The 25,034-nt window shown below is 37.4% G+C and overlaps 1 protein-coding gene and 1 pseudogene across 2 annotated transcripts; one reads left to right on the forward strand and one right to left on the reverse strand.

Moving 5' to 3' along the window:
• The first annotated feature begins 1,225 nt into the window (after positions 1 to 1,225).
• On the forward strand, positions 1,226 to 8,759 carry LOC121433909 (prolactin-7C1-like). 2 transcript variants are annotated; one of them, XM_041632582.1, is made up of 6 exons: positions 1,226 to 1,256; positions 3,391 to 3,569; positions 4,293 to 4,331; positions 5,847 to 5,954; positions 7,759 to 7,938; positions 8,553 to 8,759. In XM_041632582.1, exons 1-6 carry the CDS (start codon positions 1,226 to 1,228, stop codon positions 8,757 to 8,759), a joined length of 744 nt encoding a protein of 247 aa, XP_041488516.1. The 2 variants fall into 2 exon arrangements, with proteins under 2 accessions (XP_041488516.1, XP_041488517.1); XM_041632583.1 differs by lacking the exon at positions 4,293 to 4,331.
• Positions 8,760 to 11,996: 3,237 nt separating this feature from the next.
• On the reverse strand, positions 11,997 to 12,526 carry LOC121433960 (annotated as a pseudogene).
• Between the last annotated feature and the right edge of the window lie 12,508 nt (positions 12,527 to 25,034).

Below are 25,034 nucleotides of genomic sequence, written 5' to 3' on the forward strand. Positions count from 1 at the left end.
GATAATAACTAAACATAGAAGATGTGACATTATTGTTACCTTCATGGCCCTATTTCTTTCTTCATCCAATAAAGCCTAATGATCTAAATTGCTTTTCTTTGGTCTGGTAGTCACCAAAGCATTAGAATTCTATACACTAGTGGGAAGCTACTGGCTGTACTCCTTCTTTTGATGAATGAACTCTTCCTCGTAGCTTATTTTCCCATAGTCTTCCTATGTTCTGTGTGACAGCATGTCTCCAGTCGTCACCTGAGTAATAAAACTCAGTGTTAGACGTAAGCAGTACCAGAAGTAAGAGACTAGGGAATGAGAAGTCACATGCTGTCGTGATAAAAAGAAGTCTGACTAGATAGAAGATAACATTACTTGACTTCTATAGTGCTACATAACAGTTGGCAACTGTTGAGAACTGCCACTAACAGACTTTAATTAAGCCTAAGTTAAGGTAATTACTGAAGCAAACCAGATGTATCAACTCATCCAATAGTGTCCCAGCTTATATAGATGTAGCCTAGTACATCCAGAATACATTTAAACACAGTTCCATGGACAGAACCTGATTTTTACAGGAAGCCTTGCTCAAAGTTTCCAGAGGTCGTCTTAGGCACTAATGGGAAATTCCTTCATATTGTTTGAGGACTTCAATGTGACTTGTCAATACAAAAGTATCTGCATTTGCACCCTGTGTTACTCTTATGGGCCTAGAATATAATAGCAAACAATTGCAGAGCCCCATGGATACCGGCAAAGACTCATTAAGGCTAAGCTGCTCAGTGTATGTGATTCACCCTGTGGCCTTGTGTTCCCATGCTCAGAAACAATAAAACAAATATGATATCTTAGCCAATATTCAGTAAATATTTTAGAAATGGTCACCGAAATAACTAAGAACCTAGCTTGTGAGATTCCCATCAATTTTCCTAAGGTAGAGATGACTCTGGTTGTTACAATTAAAATTGGAGCCAAGTCTTGACCCTGAAATAAGCTGAATGACATAGATATGACCACTTTAGGCACCGTGGTTATGATGATGTTGACATCCTCTCAGGCGAAAGAAACATGGAGCCATCACTGAGATTGCAGGCGTGTCCTTCCGCCTGCCTTCTAGCAGTTTCTGGCCTTGGGCATGGAATACTGCAATATGTAGCAGTGGAAATTTAACGTAAAGCAGAGTTACCTGAAGCAGCTACCAGAATCAGCAGTTAAGTGGCCGGCCTCATCCAAGATGTTGCTGTCTTTGACTCAGCTATCCCGATGTAAGTAATTCTTTCCCAGTCTCTTCTAAGTGAGCTTAAGCATTGCATTATTTTGCAAAGCTGGATTGGACAATTTGCTTCTTTGGTGTTTTTGCTGTTACACATGAAGTGAATTAACCTTTATTTATGCCTAACTCACAAAAGTGAAGCCAAATGGAACAGAGGAGTGCTCTCTAATCATTGCACTGGAAAGCGGCTTCACAGTCTACCTTTTCATCAGTGGTTCCAACAGGGAAGTGTTCTTACCCTGGAGGTGGACAGCAATTGCTAAATATTTTGCATAATCTTGGTTGGCCTAATAGAAGAGAAGAATAGTACCTGGTCTAACAGCAGAATATGCTCAGTAATGTACAGAATGCAAATGGATCCACCTCTAAGAGTCAAAACTGCAGATTCCGAGACATTTGACTGTCTCAGATCACAGACTTTGATGAATTCCCTGTGTGACTGCTGCAGAAGGGAAAAGCATATTCTTGTTCTTGGGTCTCTGGTATGAGCTGCATAAATTGTGTGAACTTTATCTTATCATCAGTTCTAGAGACATATTAGACAAGCCTAGAAAATGTAGCTCTATACTATTTCGTCAGTTTTGTTCAATCAGAATGTCCTTTCCAAAACATGAATCACTGCTGCTATTTGTTTTGATTTTCTTGGTAATATTTCCAAATAAGTAGATCAGTTAACAAAAACAAATTGTATTTTATTAAGTGAAAAACCAAGTCATTGGTTTCCTTGTACTCTTCTTAAACTATAAAAATCCTTCAGATGACAAATGGCAGGGATGCTGATATATTTATCTACTACATAAATATCTATGAAGTGGAATTTAAATTTGAAGAAGCATCTTGTTTTATGAAACCTTATTTTCTAAAATAAGAATTTTCTGAAGTTTGGTTTTTGTTGCATGCAAACGGGTGCTCATTAACTTGCACAGTGCAAAGATTTTGGTATATTTCGTTATTTTTTAGTATTTAAATTTAAGCATTTTCCATGGAAAAAAATCTTACCAGGGTCCTAGTTTTATGTTACACATTTCCAATTGCATTCATTAAAACTTTATGGAACAGGGAATTCTTTTCAGATTCGTATCACTAAATGTGAATGGATTTTTCATGCTGAGACATATGCTGGTTCAATCCTGCTGAGTGTGTAAATTACTGATATGTTGCAGTTCTGTTTCTGTCCATCTGTGAAATAAAATCGGTGATAAAAACCAACACCAATCACTGTAAAAGGAAAATTCAGGATGTATGATAGAGCAATGGAAATAATCAAAAAATCTAAACCACCAGGCATGTGACTAAACGTAAAGTCTGTACTTTACAAATAACAGTGCCTGGTGACATTGAGTTGCAAGATTACGGGTGTTGTCTCTGCAATCCTAATCTATATGAAAGCCCAAGACATTTAAGACTTGCCAGTATAAGGTGCAAAGTCTATAGTGTTGGCATTTTGCTTTTCCATACTGGCTAAGAACAGGACATAAGAAAAATCACTTAATCTCGTTTGTCAATAGAGTTTAATGATAACAGACTGAGTTGTAAAGCTCAAATTCACAGAGAAAACAATCTGAAGCTTTTGGTAGCATGGCAAACGAGTGTGATTATTACTGTGGTTGAGCAAAGCCTACAGAATCCTTTTCATGACATGATTCTCTTTATCCTCAGTACTGAGCAACTGCAATTTTGTGTTTATTTTTATGAGGCATGAAGGTGAAATTATTGTGTGCTAGCCATACTTGTTAGGAGGGAAGTATCACACAGTAACAAAATGTATAGGAGACGGTGTCTACTTAAGATCCACATGAGCTCCCGATACACTAACCTGTCTCCAGAGAATGACTTCAAAACACTCAATAGCTTAAAGTCCAAAGGTTTGAAAATTTCCTAATAATTTCTGATAACAACCAAAAAATAAGGACTATCACCAAGTTCAGAAAGTCTATATCTGTGCAAATGTAATTACTTAATTGAATTTTTTTCATTACAAGATGTCTATTCACAACCACAGCTGTCCAGTGACAAGCCAGACAGTGGCAGGCACTGGAAGAGATATTTTCTGATAACCAACACAGAGTCACCGCTGATAACCACAGACGGATAGGTCCAGAGTAGCTGGTGTTCTTTTCTGTAAGTAGGGATACTCCTGCTGCTGTCAGTGTCAAACCTACTCCAGTGGGAGAATGTGACTTCTGCTCCCATCGATGACAATGAGACCGACTATGGTGAGGGGTCCCTCAAGGCCTTGTTTGACCACTCCATCAAACTGTCACAGACCTCCAATGATCTCACGATGGAAATGCGCAAGTTGTTTGTAAGTACCTCATTCACTTCTGGCTTCTCCACTAAAAGAGCTAGCGGATGCCAGTCTTCACATGAAAAATCACCTGAACCGTACGTATTTCTACTATTACAAGTTTCATAGATAAGAGAAAGCAGGAGCTACTGAAAAGTAAAACAAGGAGGGTGGGGCTGTTTGGTGATATCACAAAGATTTATGAAGAATTCAGTGACTAACAAAATATGGCTCTAGTGCCATGCTATTTTTCTTAAATCCATTATTCTTAAATGTACATTTTGACGTAATACCTATTCGTCATATCTTTGCGGTAGATTTGATTTCCTTACCTTGTTTGCAGGAGGCCAGTCTCCAGTGACATTTTCAATTATTCACTGCAGACATCCAGTAGAGGAGAAGTGAAGTATTGTGTCTTTCATAGAATGCATAGAACAAATCTCAACTCTTTTGATGCCAAATAGGGAAAAATTAGAATACTAAAAAGCTGTTATGCTCTCAGAAACCCTGAAATGCCAGGAGTCATTGTATCAGAGATTTCCAATGCATGCTTACACGGTGGGAGGGAGGGCCTAGAAGGGACATAAGTTATTTCTTCCCAATGATTGTATGTTTACTATTTGAGGTCAGACAGTGTTAGTAGGAGATGATGAAGCCAGAGAATTCATGTTTACATTTCCAGTATGCAAGTGCTCATTCTTACTCACGAGTGTCTTCCTTTCGTCCCTCATGCTGTTTTAGTTCTCCGATGTCTTCTCCTCAAAAATTTTCAAAAAATTTGTAAGTACCCTACTGATTTCTATCATCTTCAAAGACAAACATCAAAAATAATACCCCTAAGGAGTGAACAGGCAAACAAACAAAAAACAACTCAGAAACTTCATGCTAAGATTTGCAGTGTAATTTACATGACAAAGATCCCAAAGCATACCTCAAGGATTTACCTTCACAAGGTCACACCATAAAAAGAGAATGAGAATTGGTCAGGTTTGGGAAATCCCTGATTTGAAAATGAAAGAAAAAAAAAACCCAAAAATAATGATTTTAATATGTTTACCCTGCAGAGCTGTAAGAATTGTGTGTAAGGGTTATGTTGGGGCAGAACTCTGATTTCCCCACTCATCCTTCTCAGGACTCAGGCTCCTGGGTGTGTTGTTTATTTTCTATGAAGTAGAACTGAGTTATAACACATGTTCACAGGGAGAACAATCCTAAATAAGACCCCATGTCAACAGGGGCGAGGACACTAAGTCAATGGCCTCTTAGGAACCTTCAAATGTTAGGAATCATTACGTAAACGTTTCAGAGGCCAAAGTTTCTTCAATTGGAGGTACAGATAAGGATTGAAACTAGATTCTCTCCTATTGGTAATTATATGCTATATGTTCAAGGTTAGTCAATGGCAAGAGAAAACAGATAAGGCTTTCAGTACAATAATGGGCATCCCAAGAATGTCTATATTTGAAATAAATATATGTTTATATTGTCTTATTATTAATTAGATGTTTTACTTATCATTCTTGACTAATATCATTTAAGTTTTAACATTCCTGGCAATCCATTAAACTTTTACAAAATAACTTTTATTAGTTTTACATAAACGGTATATTAAATTGCTATAGTATTTAAATTTATATATTGATGGATATGTAAACATTAATTTCTATTTTATATTTTTTTATTTGTAATTTGCATTTCCTAAAATGACCATGTTTCTTCTCAAGTAATTAATAGGTATTAATAAATATACACTTAATAATATTAATAAAATTGCTTTCAAGGATTATGTTTTACTTTGAATGGTACAAGTTATATGTGTTTAGTGGTACTGGAAAGAATATCTATAATGCCTAGATGCATTTCAGTTTAGACAAACAGAAAATAAAGATTAATAAATATAGGTTCATAGGAACTATGGCTCAAATTATAAATACAGATTATTTTTGAAACACTTTGTATTCCATGATTGTAATATTTTTATGGTTTCCCTTCCAACAAAAAGATTTGAAATGTGAGAACAGAAGAGTGTGGTAAAGAGAGAAAGAGTCTGAGAAGTTACAAATAATTGGGTGAAAACCAAATTGAGATTACAAATTTAATAGAAAAAAAATCTAGGTAAAGGGATAACTTTTTAGCTTCTTCATCCTAGATTTTATATAAATTTCATTTGTACATTATACAAATGCTCATTTGTAAAGCTTATAGATCTACCGAACTAATTCATATGCGCTTCATGGATTCATTTACTCAATTCCCCAAACTGAACTAACACTGTTTCTATTTTACCATTTGTAGGTATTGGATTTCCTCAAGGATAAGAAGTACATGGTCAAGACTCTCAACTGCTGCCACACATTTTCTCTTAACACTCCAGAAACTGTGGAGGAAGCCAGACATATCTCAGTGAGTCCTTAGGCCATGGTTTTCACATAACTAGCTGAAGCAACACATTGCCTTTGCCATTTTGTAGATTCTTATAAACACTATAACTACATCTGCAGGAAAATGGGGAGTGAGTGATTAAAGAGAAAAGCCTTGTGAGATAGTTGGTAAATTATAAGTTAAAAAGCAGATGTTAAATAATATTGTGGAAGAGTCATAAACTCAAAGGCCACACAACAATATCTTGTCACTAGATTTTATTCATTATCATATAAGAACTTATTAACCGAATTAGATATCCCAGGATAGTAATACATTTTATGTGCTCCTGAGATATGCAAAAACAATTGTCTTCATTATCTGTTACTAATATTTCCTTATTGGTACCATTTCTCATTACTGACCACCACTGTGACTCTTCTTGATTCTCATATCTCTCCTGGTTCTGCTTTTTATGTTTGTGTTACTTCATGACTTTTGCATTTTTTTTCTGAGACTTAATGGATGTTTTTGTACAAGCCAGTCATGTATATACTATGCAAAATTTATTTGCCCTCTCAGATACAATGAGGTCAATATATCACATCAAGTGCATTTGTAATTGTTAGGACCTCTCCCTCTGAGTTCCTGTCATAACTTATCTCTCAATGAATAAATCTGACATCATTCTGAAAATAATAGGAAGAAGCAAAGGAATAAGATTTAAAGGAAAAAAGAACGCTTGTAGATATTTTTAGAGACACACTCCATCAATAGGTACTTCATAGTGCAGTCTCTTAAAAAATTGCTAAAAATAGCTCTCACTATAGCTAGTTGAGGGAACAAAAATGAAGATTTAAAAAGATTAATGTAATGCATCTTTTCTTTGACTAGTAAGAATTAGTGTTTAGTATTTGCCAGATCAAACCCTTATTCATAGTTATATGTTACCATACTCCCAGCAACCTATATGTTATTACCATTTGACTTGCTTCAATCTTTCATTTTCTTTAAATATTTCTATTGCTATTCCCTTTGATTTCTTTCTTCTTTTCATTTTCATGACCACTAGGATAGCTAATGAACATTAACACAAGAGACATTCTAAACAGTTAACTTAAGGTAAGATTCCTCCAAGGAGCACACACTGGAGGGTCACAATTCCATTGTGATTTCCATCCTTGTTTCCATCAAAGTCAAGCTAGTGGTACCATTGTTCTCCCACTACACATGCTGAGAAGCAGATTGTTCTGCTAGAAGCAAGAGGCAAAGAATCATGTTGACTCAGGAAATTATATTTTATCAATAGCAGGCTACCTTCAAGGTATCTTTCTATTAATATTGTAAGATAACTTAAGTATTATAAATTAGTATAATTGTGACTAATGTAGTTTATTAGAATGGTGACTCTGAGCTAAATGTTTTATATTTGTTACTGGAGGCCTCTGTCTTTACTAAATCATGTTCTATAGGTACCTAGTAGGTTCCAAGCAAATTTTTGGTGTCCACGAACAAGCAAAACAATCTAATACGTAAGATCTTGCATGGAAAACAGGTAGTAGAATTTCAAATGGACAGCAAAATACAATCAAAATAAAGTTTCATTACAAAAAGTAATTTATGTAAGTTATTTATGTGAGTTTTTGTTATAAATTTATGTTTAAAAAGTTATTTATGTAAAATGTTTCATTCTGGCAGAATGTAGGTGAATGGCAGAAATTTACAGCTCTACATCACTTTTATCTATAAGAGTGCTTGTGTTATTCTTTCCAATTAAAAAAATACATGCAACTAATCCTTGTGTATTTCATTTATATGAATATTGTTGCGCCTTTATGATGTGTAGTTTGAAGACTTCCTGAAGATTATCCTCAGCCTAGTGCATGCCTGGAATAACCCTTTGCATCACCTAGTGACTGAACTCGGTACTATGAAAGGCACCCCTGATGCGATTTTATCAAGAGCCAAAGGCATTGAGAACCTAAACAGTGAGCTTCTAGAGAGCGTCAATATGATACTGAGCACGGTGAGCAGTTTTCTTATTCACCACTTTTTTTTTTCTTCTGATGACGTGGTAAGGGATGGTAAATTTTGACACACCTCACTTTACAAGAAGGCAATTTAGACATTCCTTCTTGCATGTGACTTCACTACAGTGATGGGCATAAAATAAAGCTTGTCTCCATAATCCTTTGGAGAGTAGCTTTCCTGAGCAAGGTGGCATGCTCCGGATTATTTTGTTCTCGCTTATGTTCACCCCTGGCCTACTTGCCTCCTAAGTGAGGAAACCACCGTCAGCTCTTCCACTGTACCGTGGCAAAACTCCAATCTATACTTAGGTGACAATTTCCTGGCCCTATATCAATTTAGTCACAAAATACCATACTTTAAAAGGAATCAATTTACTGTAAAAAAATTATAAAAGTGGGTCTCCATCCTACTTTTCAGACAACAGATTTATAGTATTCTGGGCTAGATTTCTGAAACTCCACACAGCTGACCATCATTGTAAGTTACTAACATTTCCCTAACTAGAAGTCAATATTTAGAAGGAAAAAGGACAGAGAAATATAATCCGTGGTAATGTTAAGTGCAATCAGTGGTAATATAAAGTGTCTGACTACCCATTTGGTCAATTAGGTTCATCCTGGACTCAAGCAAAATGAGAAATACCCTGTCTGGACCGATCTGGCATCCTTGCAGGCAGCCGATGAAGAACGTCACTTTTTTGCTCTTTATAAATTGTTATACTGCCTCCGTGTTGATATGTATACAATTGACCTTTATCTCAAGCACCTGAGGTGTGTGCTTGTTAATGGTGATATCTGCTACTCGGTAGAATTCTGAGAAGATCCTAGATAAACCATCCTTTTGAAAAAGCTTCTTGAACCTTTATACTTTTTAAGGTAAACCTGAGTGCAATTGTTCTCCCTTATAAAATAAAAAGAGACATTCTGTCTATACCAAAGTGTAAAAATAAGTGTCAGTATCCTTGGTTCATTTAGTACTAAATGTATCAGTAGCACTGAGATCCCCGTAACACAAGGAATAGATGTTGGATAGAAAAAAAAGATGCCTCCGCCACTTACTTTAGAATCACAGCTAGATACTATGGATGAAGTTATTAAAATAAAAGTGTGGCAGCAATAATAAAAGTATAGCCATAGCCATGCTACTTAGAAGTTGGAAATGATAGAACACTTTGAAAATTTAACCATTTTATTAGTTTTGTGAGAATTTTGCACAAAGTGTTTTAATAATATTTACCCCCAACTCTTTTTACCCCATTTCCTAAACATGCAACTTTGTATCCTTGTTTTTTTAAAAGCCTATGAAAGTAATTATCAATGCTCATCTCCTCAGTTTCATCTCTTTATTTTGAACAAGTTTCTTTTAAGATGATTTCCACTTCATCACATACTGAAATTATATAATGCATCCACCTCCCCTCTTGTGGTCCAAGTCATATAATAGGAAATATGGAGGTGGACATTTCCTACAACTTTTCATCTTTTCCTGCTTCTTGCTATCCGTTCCTTTGTCTCTGTCAGAATTGAAAAAAGAGGATCAAGAAAAAGGGAACATATGCCCTATGGGCAATTTACAGGGTTCTTTCAAAGACTTTCTGCCGACAGTGCCACAAGATGAATTCCCTCAAGTTGAAGATGCCTCTCTTAGCGTCCCTGAGTCCACTAGTATTTTCCTAAATCCAGGTAGGGCACTTCATCAGGAGACATTCCTGGCTATATTTTCCTATCTGCTCCAAATCACTGCCATATCTATCATGGTATGTTCTTTACCCATTGCCCAGATGCCACACCACTGAAGAAGAGTGGCTGAAAGTATGCTTTCCAGCAACTGATAGAGAACCATGCATGAAAACTACCCCATGATTGGAGTACCAACAGTGAAGGATCGCTACTGAATTCATCCTGTGATCTCTACCTCTTCTCCTCCTCATACAAATACATCTACAGCAGCATGTCAAATAAGCAGCACACGTCACTGGAAGAATCAGATGCTATTTTTCTCTTCTTTTTGCTCTCATATGTAATTTTATCTAGGAACAATCCTCTTGGAGTCAGTCACACAAACATTCCGTAGGAAGCCACTAATCCTAATAGGCCTTCGACATAATGTCACAACACTTAAATTTCATTTACTTAGTCTTGACTTTTTGGTCGATGGAAGTTCAGTTCATTGGCTGATTCTGAGTAAATGAGGAATTACGCTTATCTCTCTGTTGGGGCTCCTGAAAGGAAAGATCGCTAGGCTATTTTTCCAGCAAGTATCAGATTATCAGGGAGCATCAGAAACTGGAAGGCAATGCAACTGGCATCTTGAGAAACAAACAAAGAAATAACGCATTGAAACGGAAACAACAGGATCATGAGGCAGGGAATAAGGGAATAAAATATGAAGGAAAAATTAATAAAATACAGGGTTGGGATGATAATATACTGTCAACATATCCAACGTCATGAGCACACTAAGCTACCTTCCCGTTTTGACTCACAGAACATATGGTGTCTCGTGTTCTCTTTTCACACCTCTCTCATTCCTTGCTTTCCTTGAAGTTTCATTCACATTAGAATAATCTCTTCTTTCATCCAAGGGATTTTGTTAGGTCTAAAGCAAAACAGGTCTAGAGCTTTTTTATTTTAGGAATTCTAGACAAATTTCTAACACATGAGAAAAAAATCTTGATGCACGTAGCACAAGTATTTCAGTTAAACCATTCTCAGCTGTCATACATATCCCGGAGTGTTTTATTTATTTATTTTTTTAATCTAAACCTTTCTATGGCTCCATATTTCAGAATAGTAGAGAAGGTTGTGTGCTATGCTAAGCTGGCAACATGTCCATCATCTCTTGGATGTAGGCAAAATGCTAATTACCCCGATATATTTCATCTTTCTTTTCATTCAAAAGGCAGGAGATTGTCGTGAGACTCACAAATACTTTATATTACCGTTATTGGTGGTCAAAAGCATCTTACACTGTTTTCTCTTAAAATCTTTCCCATTGATCTATGACTATTTCCCACACAGGGGATAGCAATTTATTGGAGGGTGTTGGAAATAAATGACAATTCAATTTTGTGAAATTTTCAGTGTTATATAAGTTTATAACAAGATGGAGTTTCAGACTTTTGGAAAATCTCTCTGATGTGACAGGAAAAGGCCTCAAAGTGGCATATAATTGAAATAAAAAAAAATCAGACAGATTTCTTGTGGCTACAGGTATTATATAGATTCAGCAAAAAGTGACTAGAAAGGCTACTTAGAAGACATTTGAAAGAGTCCTTTAATGAGAGTCAGTGAGTGTCCCTAGCATTATGGGTTTCAATGTAAGATGGCATTTGAAGAAACGGTCTCTCTGCAACAAGGTTAACAATAGTGGCTTTAGAAAGAGTTCAATTCTGAAAATTGGTATTATCTAATAAAACAGAAAATTATTACTCATCATGAGAGTGATACCAACCCAAAACAGAGGTTTTAAAATGTCTATTTTTCAGGAGAGAAGGATTGCAGAAATGAGTTGATGTACAATAAATAGTAACACTTTATTTCACATTAAAAGAAATTTAATAAGGGTGTTCCAATGATTGTCTAGGAAAAGTAGAGGCATAAGTAGGCGATGGTTCAGTGTGGGGATGTGGCAGATGAAAACGACAAAAAGACTTTAAACACAGACTAGATGAAAAGTTAATGAGGGATAATCAAAGAGAAGAGCAGTGAAGATAATGAATGTTATGACCAATTGAACATGGACTTGATTTTACCAAATGACATTGACTTTTTACCAGAACTTAACAAAAATGAGTAATTTGGGGCAGTCACAAAAATGAGCTGACTGAAACATACTAAGTATGAAAGGTTTGAGAACCAGAATGTCTATTGTTGGCAATGACACCTTGTAAGTCACTTGTCCTCTTTAAAGACTTTGCATAAGACAGATCTATTCTCTGTCATTTTTTTAAGTTGAAAATGAAACCAATCCTAAAATAACTTCCCAAACAATCAAAAATAGCTTACCTAAAATTTACAACAAATATACTCAGCAAGCATCTGTGTGTGCAGTTTAATAATGTGGCTGTTTGCCTGTTATAAACCACTGGATTTTGGTGCCAGATGTGGCCAGCTTGCTGAAGAATTTGTCTGCCTCTGTGTAGGTAGTTCGTACTTTCTGGGATAGCTGTCATCTCTAGTACGGGTCCCAGCAGAGCTCCTGCTGTCCCTGAGTCAGTGGGGACAGATCTGAATGCTTGCCTTTTGCTCCAGTTTCCTTGCTTCAATCCACTTGGTCCCTGGCACACTCTAAACTGATTGCCCGCAGACCAGATGGACAGATTGTACTGCAATGACTTCCCCTGAGTGCCTACCATCCTCTGAAGAACCTCCAGGCTCAAGGACTTATATGAGGAAAGACAGGAGTTTAAATCCAGTGCAGGCAGCATGGTGTCGGGAGAGGGTGCTGGAGACTAAGAGATGTGACAGGGTTCTTGCGCCTGTGCATATTAGCCTAGGGTTACTGTCAGGATTGTACAAGTCTTCAGGTTTCTGATCGTGCTGGTTTACACTGTAATATCTGCAGTGACTCCACTGAACCATGGATATACGTGTGTGTGTGTGTGTCCCGATGGAAAGGTGGCTGGACAGTGCTTTCGTGAGTCACAGCACAGTAGCGCTTGATCAGAAGGCAGCAAAGTGCACTGAACTCTAGGCTTCCATGCTGCTCCTCTGGTTACTAAGGAGACCCTGGTTCTGAGGCTGCTGGATCCCAAGCACGTAAGCCATCTGCTGCTGGTTAGGTGTCATGAGTTACAAAACAGGCTATTGAGAGAAACAGCTGTGCTGACCATGCTGGGGGCTATAAGCCACCAGGTGTGTATATGTATGTGCGTGCCTAAGTGTATGTGTCAGAGCAAGCGTGCGGCGGAGAGGGTGGATATTGATGGGTTGAGTTAATTGGTAAAAAAATTCTGAATCTGTTGAGGAGTCTGCAGGTAAGTAGCTTTGGAGGGACAGGATTTAGTGAGTAATTGGCACAAGGAGAGAGATTGTGTAGTTGAACATAGGGAAGAGCTATGGAGTCATGGTATAGCTCAGCTGCTGAAGATACTGAGGGAATATTTGGGGCTGGAAGAGAGATGAGAATGGAACCATTGCTTCAGGAGAATGTCATTTGTCTGAAGGGGTTGCTGAGGTCACTTGCCTGCTGTGAAGTCATGTGATTATTCAAGGGTAGCAGCTGATGAGTGAGTGCGAGAGAAGGGTGGTATTGCTGCTGATGGTATTTCTTCTGGGCAGTACAAGAGAGACAGCCCCAGACAGACTGGAGTGATGTGACCCGCTTGCTCAGGTTTAGGTCACCTAGTGCCACACACGGCTTAGATACCCTTCCTACTACTGTCTTTATTATTACTGCTGCTCTTGCCTCTGGGGAGAATGGAAATTGCACTGAAGCTTCTAGATTTATTGACAGGATCTCAGGATCTGGACTGAGCCTTCAGAATCTGGGCTGCTCTGAGGTCATGACTCCAGGGATTTGAAGTCATCGTCTATGCTACTGTGGCAGCTGCTTGAGATATGGCTCAGACATTGTTTCCCCATATGTCATTCTGATGTCCACTCTGGTCAGTCTCTTGGGAAAAAATCCTCTCTTAGGTTCATTGATATCCTTTCTATCTTCTATTGATTTTTCTCCTGCAATGGAACCCTGATAAAGGTACCATATCCATTCACAGTGTCCTCATCTCTCCATGAATAAATCCCTGTTGATATAGAGACCCAGAGCCAAATGTCAAGTGGAGCTTGGGGATTCTTGCAGAAGAGAGGGAGAAAGAATTGTAGGAGCCAGAGGGGACAAGAACATCAGGACATGAACCACAGAATTAATTAAACAGAGCTCATAGTGCTGATAGAGACTAAAGCGTCTATCACAGAGTCTACATGAGTTTTTCCTAGATAGAATTCCTCTGCATTTATGCTATGGCTCTTTAGCTTTGGGTGTTTGTAGGACTCCTAACAGTGGGAATGGGGTATCTTTGACTCTTTTGCCTGATCTTGGGATTCTTTCCCTCCTACTGGGTTGCCTTGTACAGCCCTGATACGTGGCTTTGTGCCTAGTGTTATGGCATCTTTTTATGCCGTATTTGGATGATATCACTGAAAGGCCTGTTAATTTCTGAAGAGAAGCAGAGAAGAAGTGGATATATGGAAGAGGAGGAGTGGGGGAGGGGTATGGACTTGGAGAAGAAAGGGAGGGGAATCTGCACTCAGGATGTATTATATGAAAAATAATAATAATAAAAAGAAATTCTTTTTTCTTCTCATCTTTTATGCTTTCTGAGAACCAATGTTCAAGGATTCTTGTATTATTGGAATAATTCCATATCAGCTTCCCTCTTTACAAGGAGAAAGAAAATCCATGAGAATGTCTTTGAAATGAAAGGCAAGGTCAAAAACAAAGAAAATTTCTCAAGGAAGATGGTATCTAGAGAGTCTTACCAGGAATATACAGACTCCAGTGGAATAGACCTGTGTGAATTTATTTACACTGAAAAATAACTCAAGGGAAAAAATGATCCGGCTAAAATTAGAACAGGATATTCTGCAATTTATTAATGATAACAGAAACCTGTTCAAGAAGTTCCCACAGACAACATCATATTACAGTGCTATTACAACAGGGAGTTACTTATTTGGAGAGATAAAAAATCTAGGATATACATATTGACAGGCTACATACCAACTTGAACTTGGAGTTTAACTTGGTTCTTTTCCTGGTGTAACCATGCCCATGTAATGATGTCCTGTTCAGTCTCCTGATAAAATCCAGTATCTTCGTTTTTCTCAGCTTCTTTCTTACTTGGAGTCTTAGGTATAAACCTGTGTTTGTTTACAGATTCATCCACCAGTTTTTGTTCTTTTGATTCTTTGATTATTTCCTGACTCTCCTGTGCACTGACAATTTGACATTTCTTCAGTACAATATAATAGCCGCCATGGATTTCTGAGTAAATTTCTCTATGAATCCAGTGTGGCTGTAGCATCTTATTTAGGAACACATTTTAACCTCTTCTCTTGAGTATAAATATGGGCTCATCTGGGCAGGTGTTCAGAGTTGTATTTATCAAGAATAACTTCGAAAGATACCAAGGAAGAACAGTGTAGATAGCCTCTGGAAATTCACCTGGCTAGCAGGGCTGGAGCTAGTTAGGCACCCGATTTCCTATCACCTCCCTTTACTCAGCTAGGCCCAAGCATCAATCTGTAGGCTGTGGGGTTTTTTTGTTGTTGTTGTTGTTTTGTTTTTTTGCTGGGAGGGCTTTCTCAATTAGAGTCTGGTGTGAGAAGTTAAGGTAACTGGGAAAGAGAAAAAGAGGGTGTTGAAAAGGAGATAGAGTAAGAAAGAAAGGGGAACAATTCATGAAGGAAGAGAAGCAGGGAGGGTGAGGCCCACATTTTTTAAAGTCTCCCGTTTGTCATGTTACAGTTTAGAGCCACCCCATCCCCAAAAGCTCATGCTTGAAGCTGAAGCTTTTATCAGGATTAAGTGGTGGGAGATTTAGGAGATGGAACCTGGTACAGGAAGATTTCGTTGTGTGTATCTCTAAGGGGAGTCTCCTCTCTCCCCCATTCTTGTGTGTTTGTGGTGTGTGTGTGTGTGTGTGTGTGTGTCTTTCTCTGTCTCTCTGTGTATGTCTCTCTTCCTTTGTTTCTATCTATCTGCCTACCTGTCTGTCTGTCTATCTACCCTCTCTCTCTCTCTCTCTCTCTCTCTCTCTCTCTCTCTCTCTCTCTGTGTGTGTGTGTGTGTGTGCGTGTGTGTTTGTATGCGTTTACATTATTTCTTTTCTTATTTGACACAAAGGTGTGACTAAGCCTTCTCTACCATTACTCCTATCACAATGTACTCTGATAGCAGAGTTATGGAAAACATAATGATCTAAATCACCCAGAATTAAGAATGTCAAGGATGATGAATAAGTTCAAGAAAACAATACATTTACACATACATGGAACAAATGGATTAAATAAGCACGACTACTCCCGAGTGTGGCTCACAAGATAAACAAAAGTCCATAGGACAGAAAAGTGTCTGAAATAAAAAGGAAGGTATGGTGAATCTGCTCAGTTAAAATGCAGCAAAATGTTTCCCCAATCAGAGGAAGAAAATGAAAATACAAGCTTTTAGAACATGAAATCGACAAGATTAGAGAACAAACTTCCATATCCATTCTATTCAGATATCTTTTATGGAAAATATTCACTGTTAGCATACCTGGACTAAAAATCTCGGCAATGCATTGAAGGTATTGCCAGACATGATTAACAGAAGAGGTAAAGCCAACCGAAATGTAGGTGGGATGTAGCATAACATCATGATCTGGAAACTCATTTTGAATGATAGAGAAAAAGAGAAATCTCATTGCATGTTAGTATCCCACTCTTTCATCTAGGCACCCCAAAATCTATGTCATCATGCTGTTGCTTCAAAGGACAAGAGCTATTAGAGTCATTCAGTTTTCCTTAATAGGTGGAATGTAGTCTCAAACTACAACATAACGGTCATTTCTCCTTATTTGCTCTTGTCATTCATTTCTCACTAGGAGATTGTGTGTGTGTGTGTGTGTGTGTGTGTGTGTGTAGAAAGAAAGAATAAAATAAAACAGGCAGAAATGTAGAGATTGAGTAACATCCACAGACAGACAGACAGGCAGGCACGCGCATGCGCGCACACACACACACACACACACACATACACATGCACATAGTGATAGTGACATTATTAGAAATATGTCAGGTTCCTCACCAAAACAACCACATTAGATTAAACCAGATTTCTCACTTTTAATCCTTAAAGTCAAAAAGTAGTGAAATATTAGAGAATACATTTAAAAAATTGAAATTAAATAATTAACCACAAGATCATTTTATTTGGGAAGTTGTGTTCTGATTTTATCAATGCAATTAAACATTTTGAGAGAATCATAAATTAAGACATTTTATAAGCTGGGTGGAGGTGGCACAGAACTTAAATCCCAGCACTTGGGAGACAGAGGCAGGTGGATCTTTGTGAGTTTGAGGCCAGCTGGTCTACAAGAGCTAGTTGACCAGGACAAGCTCCAAAGCTACAGAGAAACCCTGTCTTGAAAATCCAAAAAAAAAAAGAAAGAAAAAAAGAAAGAAAGAAAAGAAAAGAAAGTTTTCTCTGCTTTTGCCTCATTTTCAAGTAATGCTTGATTCTCTACCAGAGCAATAAAGCAGAAGAAAAAAATCAGAAGAATACTAATGAAAAGGTAATTAACTCTTGATGCAGATACTATAATACCTAAAAGGTATTAAAGATTTGAAAAAGAAAATTCCTTACATGTGGCAAGTACTTTAAACACAGTTAGGTCATATATAACTGACATGCAGTTCCTTCCTATAACCTGATGCAAAAAAGATAGGAAAAGAAAGTCTTTCACAACAACTTCAAAAATGACAGATTACAACCAGAAATAAATGTCTCCAAAGGGATGAAACACATCAACAAAAAAAAAAAAACATAAAGATATGGTAAAGCATAATAGAAGAAGCCCTAGAAGATGGCAAGACCACACATATGCATGGCTTGGCATAATTAATATTGGGGAAGTGAAAGTGATACTGAAGGGGGTCAATGCCTTAAGTTGCTTAATGGGCAAAATCACAGTGATATTCTTTGAAGAATTTGAGAAAATGACTTTGCATATGGAGGGGAAATGGTTCTGAAAATAGCAAGCAATGCAATGGAGAAAGAACAAGACTAGAGTTACCATGTTTCCTGATTTATATCTGTACTAGAGAGTAACAGTAACAGAAACGGCATGGTATCAGCACATGCCCAAACATGTAGACAAAAGAGAGAGAGTGGAAAACCAAGGAAAAGGCAGGCAAGATGGATTAGTGGGCAAAGTTACCATTAAGACTGGTGACCTGAGTAGATTCCTGGATCCAAAAGTGGAGAGAGAAGACTGGTCCTGTAAGTTGTCCTTCGGCGACCACAAACGTGCTTTGATGCACGCCATGACAACTGCCTGCCAGGTCACATATATATGGCACATACACATAAAAACTACTTAAATAAATGCTGCTCTAAACCCATAGACTGACACTGATTTAACATTTTAGAAAAGTATATAAAATCCATTAAAAAATATTACTGAAGGGCGTGTGTACATACCCAGAACAATGAAACCAGGTCTGTATCTCTCAAAATGACAAAAATCAATTCAGAAACAGATAATAGATCATTTGAAAGACTTGAACTGACATTCTGTTTTAATATTGAACATGCACATATTTTCCACAGGACCCTGGTAGCCCCAGAAATGCTTCCGAGAATGAGAGAGTGGGATTTCATGGAATTAAATGCCTACTGATAGCAATAAACCATAAAGCAGATAGAGAGCATAAGGAATGGGAGAAAGAAAACAAATCTTGGTCAGCTACATGTCTGACAGTATGATTACTGCTAATCATATCCTTTTCATTCGTGTGTTTAACCTTTCATGAGCCTATCTCTCTAGCTATGTATTCATCCTTCTAATTTATCTGGATTAATGAGAGTTGAGCAGACTGTACTCCCGACAATAAATACAAAGACTTAATACATGTTTGAAAAATATTCATTCAGTATATTTTCTCGTCAGGAGAACACAAATTAAAATGGTTTCAAAGTATCATGTCACATGAATCAGAATGGATATATTCAAGAAAGCAAATAGTGGCAAGAAACAGAAGTAAAGGAATGCTTATACATTGATGGTGGGAATATGGTCTCATGCAACTATTAGAGAAATCAAAATGGACATGCTTCAGCAATTGAAAATATAAACTTAAGATGCAGTTCTACCAGTACAGAGTTTATTAACAGATGAATGAACAAATAAAAACAGCAAATAAAAAGAGAATACACTCACACGCACACCATGCACACACACACACACACACACACACACACACACACACACGACTTTAACCACAAAGAAGAATAAATTATGCCATGTTTTGGAAAAGATTAAACTTGGTACTATTTTGTTAAGTGAAATAAGCCAGAATGAAGAACACAAATGCCAGGTGCTTCCTCTTATTTAAAATATATATAGTGTATGCACATGACAGAAATGTAGAAAAAGGAATGTGATGGCAAGAGCATTCCAGAAAATACTCATAATGGGTAAATATAGATCAAAGGAATACAGAAATATATCATAATGAGTCTTTCATCATGTGTGAATTTGGATTGCATCATATGAAATTATGAATTGTCCTATATGATGACAAGAAAAAAGCAGAGGGACAAACAACTTTGTGGGAGTGAGTGAGAGTCAGGTATAATGAAATGGAGAGATGGAATGCTGTTTCTAAAAGCATGATTTTGTATGATAATTGAAATGTACTGAAAAATAGAAATATGAAAATGTAAGAATGAAAAATGTACCATGCAGTTATTAATATTTAAAGAAGCAAAATCAGCATATTAATGTGATAAAGAGAGATATCAAAATAAAATTATTAGAAATGAAGAGACACATAAAGCCTTATACAAGGAAGGCAAAATTATCCTAAATGTGTAGACACCAAACCAAAATGGCCTCAAATACTGTAATCTAAAACATTCAGAGCTCAAAGGACCAGAGATAAATCTAGAATTATTCTTCTTTCCTAATTTTTCTTGAGGTTTTACATGAAGAGAAGCTGACCTTTCCAGTCATTCTGTATCTATTGACAGGGTCATGCAGTTTGTCTCTAGTCTATTCACTTACTTACTACATTAACTCATTCAGAGACATGAAATAATCCATGGGATACTGGGTTCAAACCATGGTCAGTGAACTTACAACTCTGCTGTCCATTTTAGCTTGCCAGTTTCTAACTTAAATTACTAGTATGAACAAAATTTTTCTGCACTGTTCTTTTTTGATGTTGTATCCTTGTCAATTTAAGATCAAGGTCATGGAGCTTTAAAAGAGTGTGTTTCATAGTGTTCTCTTGCTATGGAATGTCATTCATTTGAGTTAAATGTTCAGAAAGGTGACTGATATGGAACTTGTTACTTGGGGGCTGTGAAAGTTCAGGGAAGTAAAACAATATGAAGCATATGTATGTATGCTATGTATGAAGCATATGTATATATGTATGCTATATGAATGTAATGCTATTCTACAAGAACTGATAAGTATGCTATCTTCCTATTTATCTCTGACAATATGTCAAACATTTAGAAGCGTGTGTCATAACCAAGAGAACCATGCTAGTGTCCTTGCAGATGTGTGGTTACTTTTGTGTTTTGCTTATTATCTCCTATGAGTCCAAGCTTGGTATAATATAATGGCAAACACATTAGCATCATGAGTTTCTTCAACAAAGTCATACTTTTCTAATATAAGGTCTCATTCTACAAAACCTAGTCTGCCTTTTTGCTTTCAATGGATAGACTCCCTATCTATAAAACAGCAGAGGTTAGTATAAGATAATGAGATCCTTTGCTACAAGTAAAATTGATATTGTCCTCAACATCTAAATAGATGTTTTAGAAGGTAACAGCCTTTCCTTCAAACAAGAATGTTTATTCAAAACAATTCCTAAAAGAAGAATACTGAGTAGGCTAGGGTAGATTTCTGTCACCAGCATATTTAGCTCTCTATAATATACTGTCATCCTCAGAGATGCCTTTGGCTTCAGTCTCTAGGAACCTTTCCAGGGGTATTGTGGAAACATGGAGTACTGCTCAGAAAAGTCAGGCAACAAGAGGAATTTGGTCCCATCTCACCTACCACCCAGCTGCTTCCTCAGGATTCTATTTCATTGTTTCCCGGATGCCCTAGGGCCACTACATGCCTATCAGACAGATACATCCGCTGAGACAGCCCAGAGCTGCATTTTCTACCATAAAAGTCTCTGAGTTCCTCCTGAACAAATATGTTTACCGTACCTTCGTATCACCAAGCAACACTCTCAACTCTGGTATACACCATGTTTCTTGGGAATAAATCCATCCCTAATGATTGTTCTTTACTGGAGAAAACTGCTCAGTGTAATATTTGGGGACAGGATGGAACCCAACCTAAGAAATATTTAATTGTGTCACCTTCATGTCTATGTATTCAAATCTATCCAGAGCTGCTCAGTGCTCCAAAGCTATTTGAGGTAACCTTGGCTAGATTTTCATTGTTCTTATATTTACCAAAGCTCCACAATTGTATAAATCAGCAGGAAACCACCACTTCCACATCTTACTCCAATCAATGAACTCCTGGTCAAACTTTATAGCCTTTCCAGAAGCACAAAAGCATAGCTGCTGACATATCATTTTTCTGAGCAACTCTGTGGGGGTGTCAGTACAACTCCTGCCTCATTTTCCTTTCAGTGGCCCCCTTTTCTGCCTTTATCATCATACCTTGGTTGCTTTAGCATTTCATAAACCCTATTGACACAAAGTTTGTGAAATGTCTAATGCTGTAAATGTGATCTATGCTAGAGAGTAGATTCTCAATGGAAAAGCACTTCAGTCCCAGCCTATATGAATCATTATGCTAGGCTTACACTAACAAAAAAGTAGGTTTTTCAGTCATGAACGAACTGGAAGTTCAGGGGCTGGAGAGATGGCTCAGTGGTTAAGAGCATTGTCTGCTCTTCCAAAGGTCCTTAGTTCAATTCCCAGCAACCACATGGTGGCTCACAACCATCTGTAATGGCATCTGGTGCCCTCTTCTGGCCTGCAGGCATATACACAGATAGAACACTGTATACATAATAAATAAATAAAATATTTTTTTAAAAAAAGAATTGGAAGTTCAATAATTCCAATAAAACAATGTTCATGGGTCTTCTACTCTCCAACTACCGAAGGAATGACCCAGCATTACAACTTCTATCCGGTAAGTAATTGGTAAGGAATGTATAGCCAACTCTGTTTATGTGCTGCAGAATGGAAACAACCTGGAAACCTAGTCATGTTACACATAGGAATGCACCATGGAACGTTCCCAACATTCTCTCTAACACATCTATGACTCTGTATAAATTATAAAGTTGATGCAGGTATTGAAGAAAGTATATTCTTCTTCCTTCAGAATTTTGTCTGGGGATAAAGTCAATCTATTTTAACAATTTGTTTTCTAAATAATTGGGAGACATAGAATATTGAACTAACAAGTGTAGGAATCTAGGTGCCCAGAAACAATTTTGACTTAATGTAGTCATAAACTTAGCTTTGATTAAGTATTCCTAGGGGCTAGAGTGTAGAGAATCTCTATTGGAATCTTCCTCCCCCACATTGTGATACTGGTTGAAAAATGGGCTTTAGTTAGAAAAAAAAAATCTAATTATTTTCTTTCTTGATAACAATAGTCTTGTTATTCAGTTTATTTTATTTTATTTATATTACAAATACATGCTGGTGAATTCCTCCAATCTAGACATGGGTTGTGTTGTGTGCTTTTGGTGCCCATCTTTAAAGAGGGTGCAATTGTTAGGTTTGGTTGATCATGTGAAAGAAGCATCAACATTTTGCTTGGGAGAGCACTCACTTTGATGTTCGGTGTAGCCCAATTTTGCATTCATTTTTTTCAGATTTTAGGTTAATTTCTCTTTTTTGTACATCAATTTTTATTATAGTAATATTCACAATAGCTACGTTTTAGCAAACACCTGAATGATTCTGGATAATTTCTATCTCAACAGACACATGGAGTCATCTCGATTAGTCATTTACTAGGTGTAGTTAGGAGAGAAATTCTCTGAATAGTCTGAGTTTTGAGTTATGATTACATCACTTCCTGTGTTGTCTTGTGCAACAAAGATTCATCTCGCTTAGAATCTCTAAATCAATTTCTATAGGCACAGGAAACATTGCATCTGTGTTGATCATAGCCTTTAAACAGTTTCTAGTTGAATGTCATGCCTGGGCAGAATTCTTTGTTATCAGACCATTCCTTTGGTAAGTAGATATTGGAAGAGTGTGATATAGTCACTCAGAGGTGTCACCTCCCAAATGCTCTGTGCCTAGGAAACAAACTCTTTGTGAGCATAAAAATGACACCAACAGAAGAGGTGCTGTAGAGGTGATGCTAATTAAAGCATTTGTCTTTAGAATCTCTCCTTCTGTCTGTGCTACAGCATAGGAACAGAAAAGGCTTGGGTAGATCTAGCTTAGAGTGGCTGGAGAGTAAATTGGGATTATAATGTACCAAAGCAATAGAGAAACAGTAAGTAAGAATTAGAAAAGGGTGTCAAAGAGGAAGCACTGGTGGAGATTTGGGTTAGCCACAAGTGAGAATTTCTTAGGAAAGTTTGGCAGAGTATCTGATGTGACACAGAAGTGTTTCTGAAAGATTAGAACGTAGAAAGGACAATTTCATGATGAATCAAGAAATACAGATGTTTGCACTGAACTTACTATGAGATCAGTTGGGTGGGAGTGAGATCTATTGGCTGGGAATCACTCCTAGGAAGCTCCTTAGGAATGACCACTATTGCCCACCTATGTGTGCACACAGCACCTGTGACAAGGCTCTTATTGTTAAATTATGGATATATTGAACCATGTTGATTTTGCCTGGTCTTGTCTGATCTCAAAGACTATGCAAGGTCCAGCCTGGTTTAATACTTGTGTGGGAGAAGCCCTAAAACCTTAATAATGTGCTGAATGCTAATTGGGCATTAAGTGAGTATAATCTTGAAACTCACTGGAGAATTTGAGTAGCATGACATAGATAAGTAGAGGGAGAATGTGTCCATTCTGCTCTTTACCTGTAAGCAGTATAAGCAATGTGAGATGCTTTCACTAAGGCAACTCAATGTTCTTGTGGGTGAGCCTTAAAATGACGAAGATTAATGACTCATTGGTAATGATATTTATACAAACTCCTTTTTTGATTAGGAAGATCAAATACTTAACAAAAGCAATTTGGAAGAGAAAGTTTGCTTATTTTATTATGAGAGGACACAGCTCCCAGAATGTGAGCCTGATGATCACATTGCTTCCAAAATCAAGAAGTAAAGAATGATGGATTTGGTGACCTGCTGGTTTTGCCCATTTTATTCAGTCTGAGATACAGCCTATGGAATGATGCTGCGCCTTTTCTGTGGTCTTCACAACTATGAGAGTCGGATATCAAGACAGCAGTGCTACAGCCATTCTGCAAATCAGTGTGGAGGTTCCTGACTCATCTAGAAACAGATTTACTGCTTGGCTCAGCTATGTGACTCTTGGATATATACCAACAGGACTTTATATCCTACCACAGAGATAATTCTTCATCCATGTTCATCGCTTCGCTATTCACAGTAGTCGGGAATGGAAGCAGTCTAAATGTGCAGTCTAGATGTAAGCACATACATAATGATATTTCAGTCACCTCTACAGAGAAATAAAATTATGAAACTTACTGGTAAATAGATAAAGTTGCTAATGATCAACCCAGACTACGATCTCTCTCACATAGGAACCCTGACGTCGAATCTTTTGATTTGTGTGTTTAAATTGGAGCAACTAAAAATCAGGAAACTAAAAAGGCTCTTGAGGTGGAAGAGCAGGATAAATAAAACTAAGAACCTTTGAAAAAGCCTCATGAAAATCCACTGTTGTAGAATATTCCCAAAATACACACATACAAAACTGACTTCAATGGAATACGCACATATTGCAGGGTAATGCCTCTTCCAGATATCACAGGCAATCACAAACGAGCACAGTGCCAGGTGTGAGTTACCTACAGTTCAACTGTTTGTCAGATTAGTCCACAGATAATCCAAACAAATCTGCTTACTGTCATTGCAGTCAGTTACACTCCAGAGCTTGATAGGAAGACCATATTGCTAAAGAGCCCCATTACCTGAGTCATGGAACATAGGGAGATCAAACAGGCACTAAGCTTCATCCCTACCAGCAAGCTTCCAAAGTGCTTCAAGATGTTATACACGCTACTGGGGAACAAAAGCAGTCAACAGTCTCACTCAGATATGAACCCTGTGAGCTTCAATAATAAGCTACAATAGTGATGCAAAGTGCCAAGGTGTGCCCATTGCTGCAACAGCAGCGTAAGCATTAGGAGAGAACCAGGTACTTTCTGGTTGGATTGCT

Source organism: Microtus oregoni, unplaced genomic scaffold (assembly GCF_018167655.1).
Source record: "Microtus oregoni isolate MIOR12 unplaced genomic scaffold, Mior012 000042F_ref0000377, whole genome shotgun sequence".
Lineage (NCBI taxonomy): Eukaryota > Metazoa > Chordata > Mammalia > Rodentia > Cricetidae > Microtus > Microtus oregoni.

What these genes read in the sequence shown, in the direction of transcription:
- LOC121433909 (XM_041632582.1), top strand. Translation starts at nt 1,226, where the DNA reads ATGTTGCTGTCTTTGACTCAGCTATCCCGAT. An exon ending in TTTGACTCAGCTATCCCGAT is followed by an intron (nt 1,257 to 3,390) that starts GTAAGTAATTCT and finishes CTTTTCTGTAAG; the next exon opens with TAGGGATACTCCTGCTGCTG. An exon ending in AGGAAGCCAGACATATCTCA is followed by an intron (nt 5,955 to 7,758) that starts GTGAGTCCTTAG and finishes TATGATGTGTAG; the next exon opens with TTTGAAGACTTCCTGAAGAT.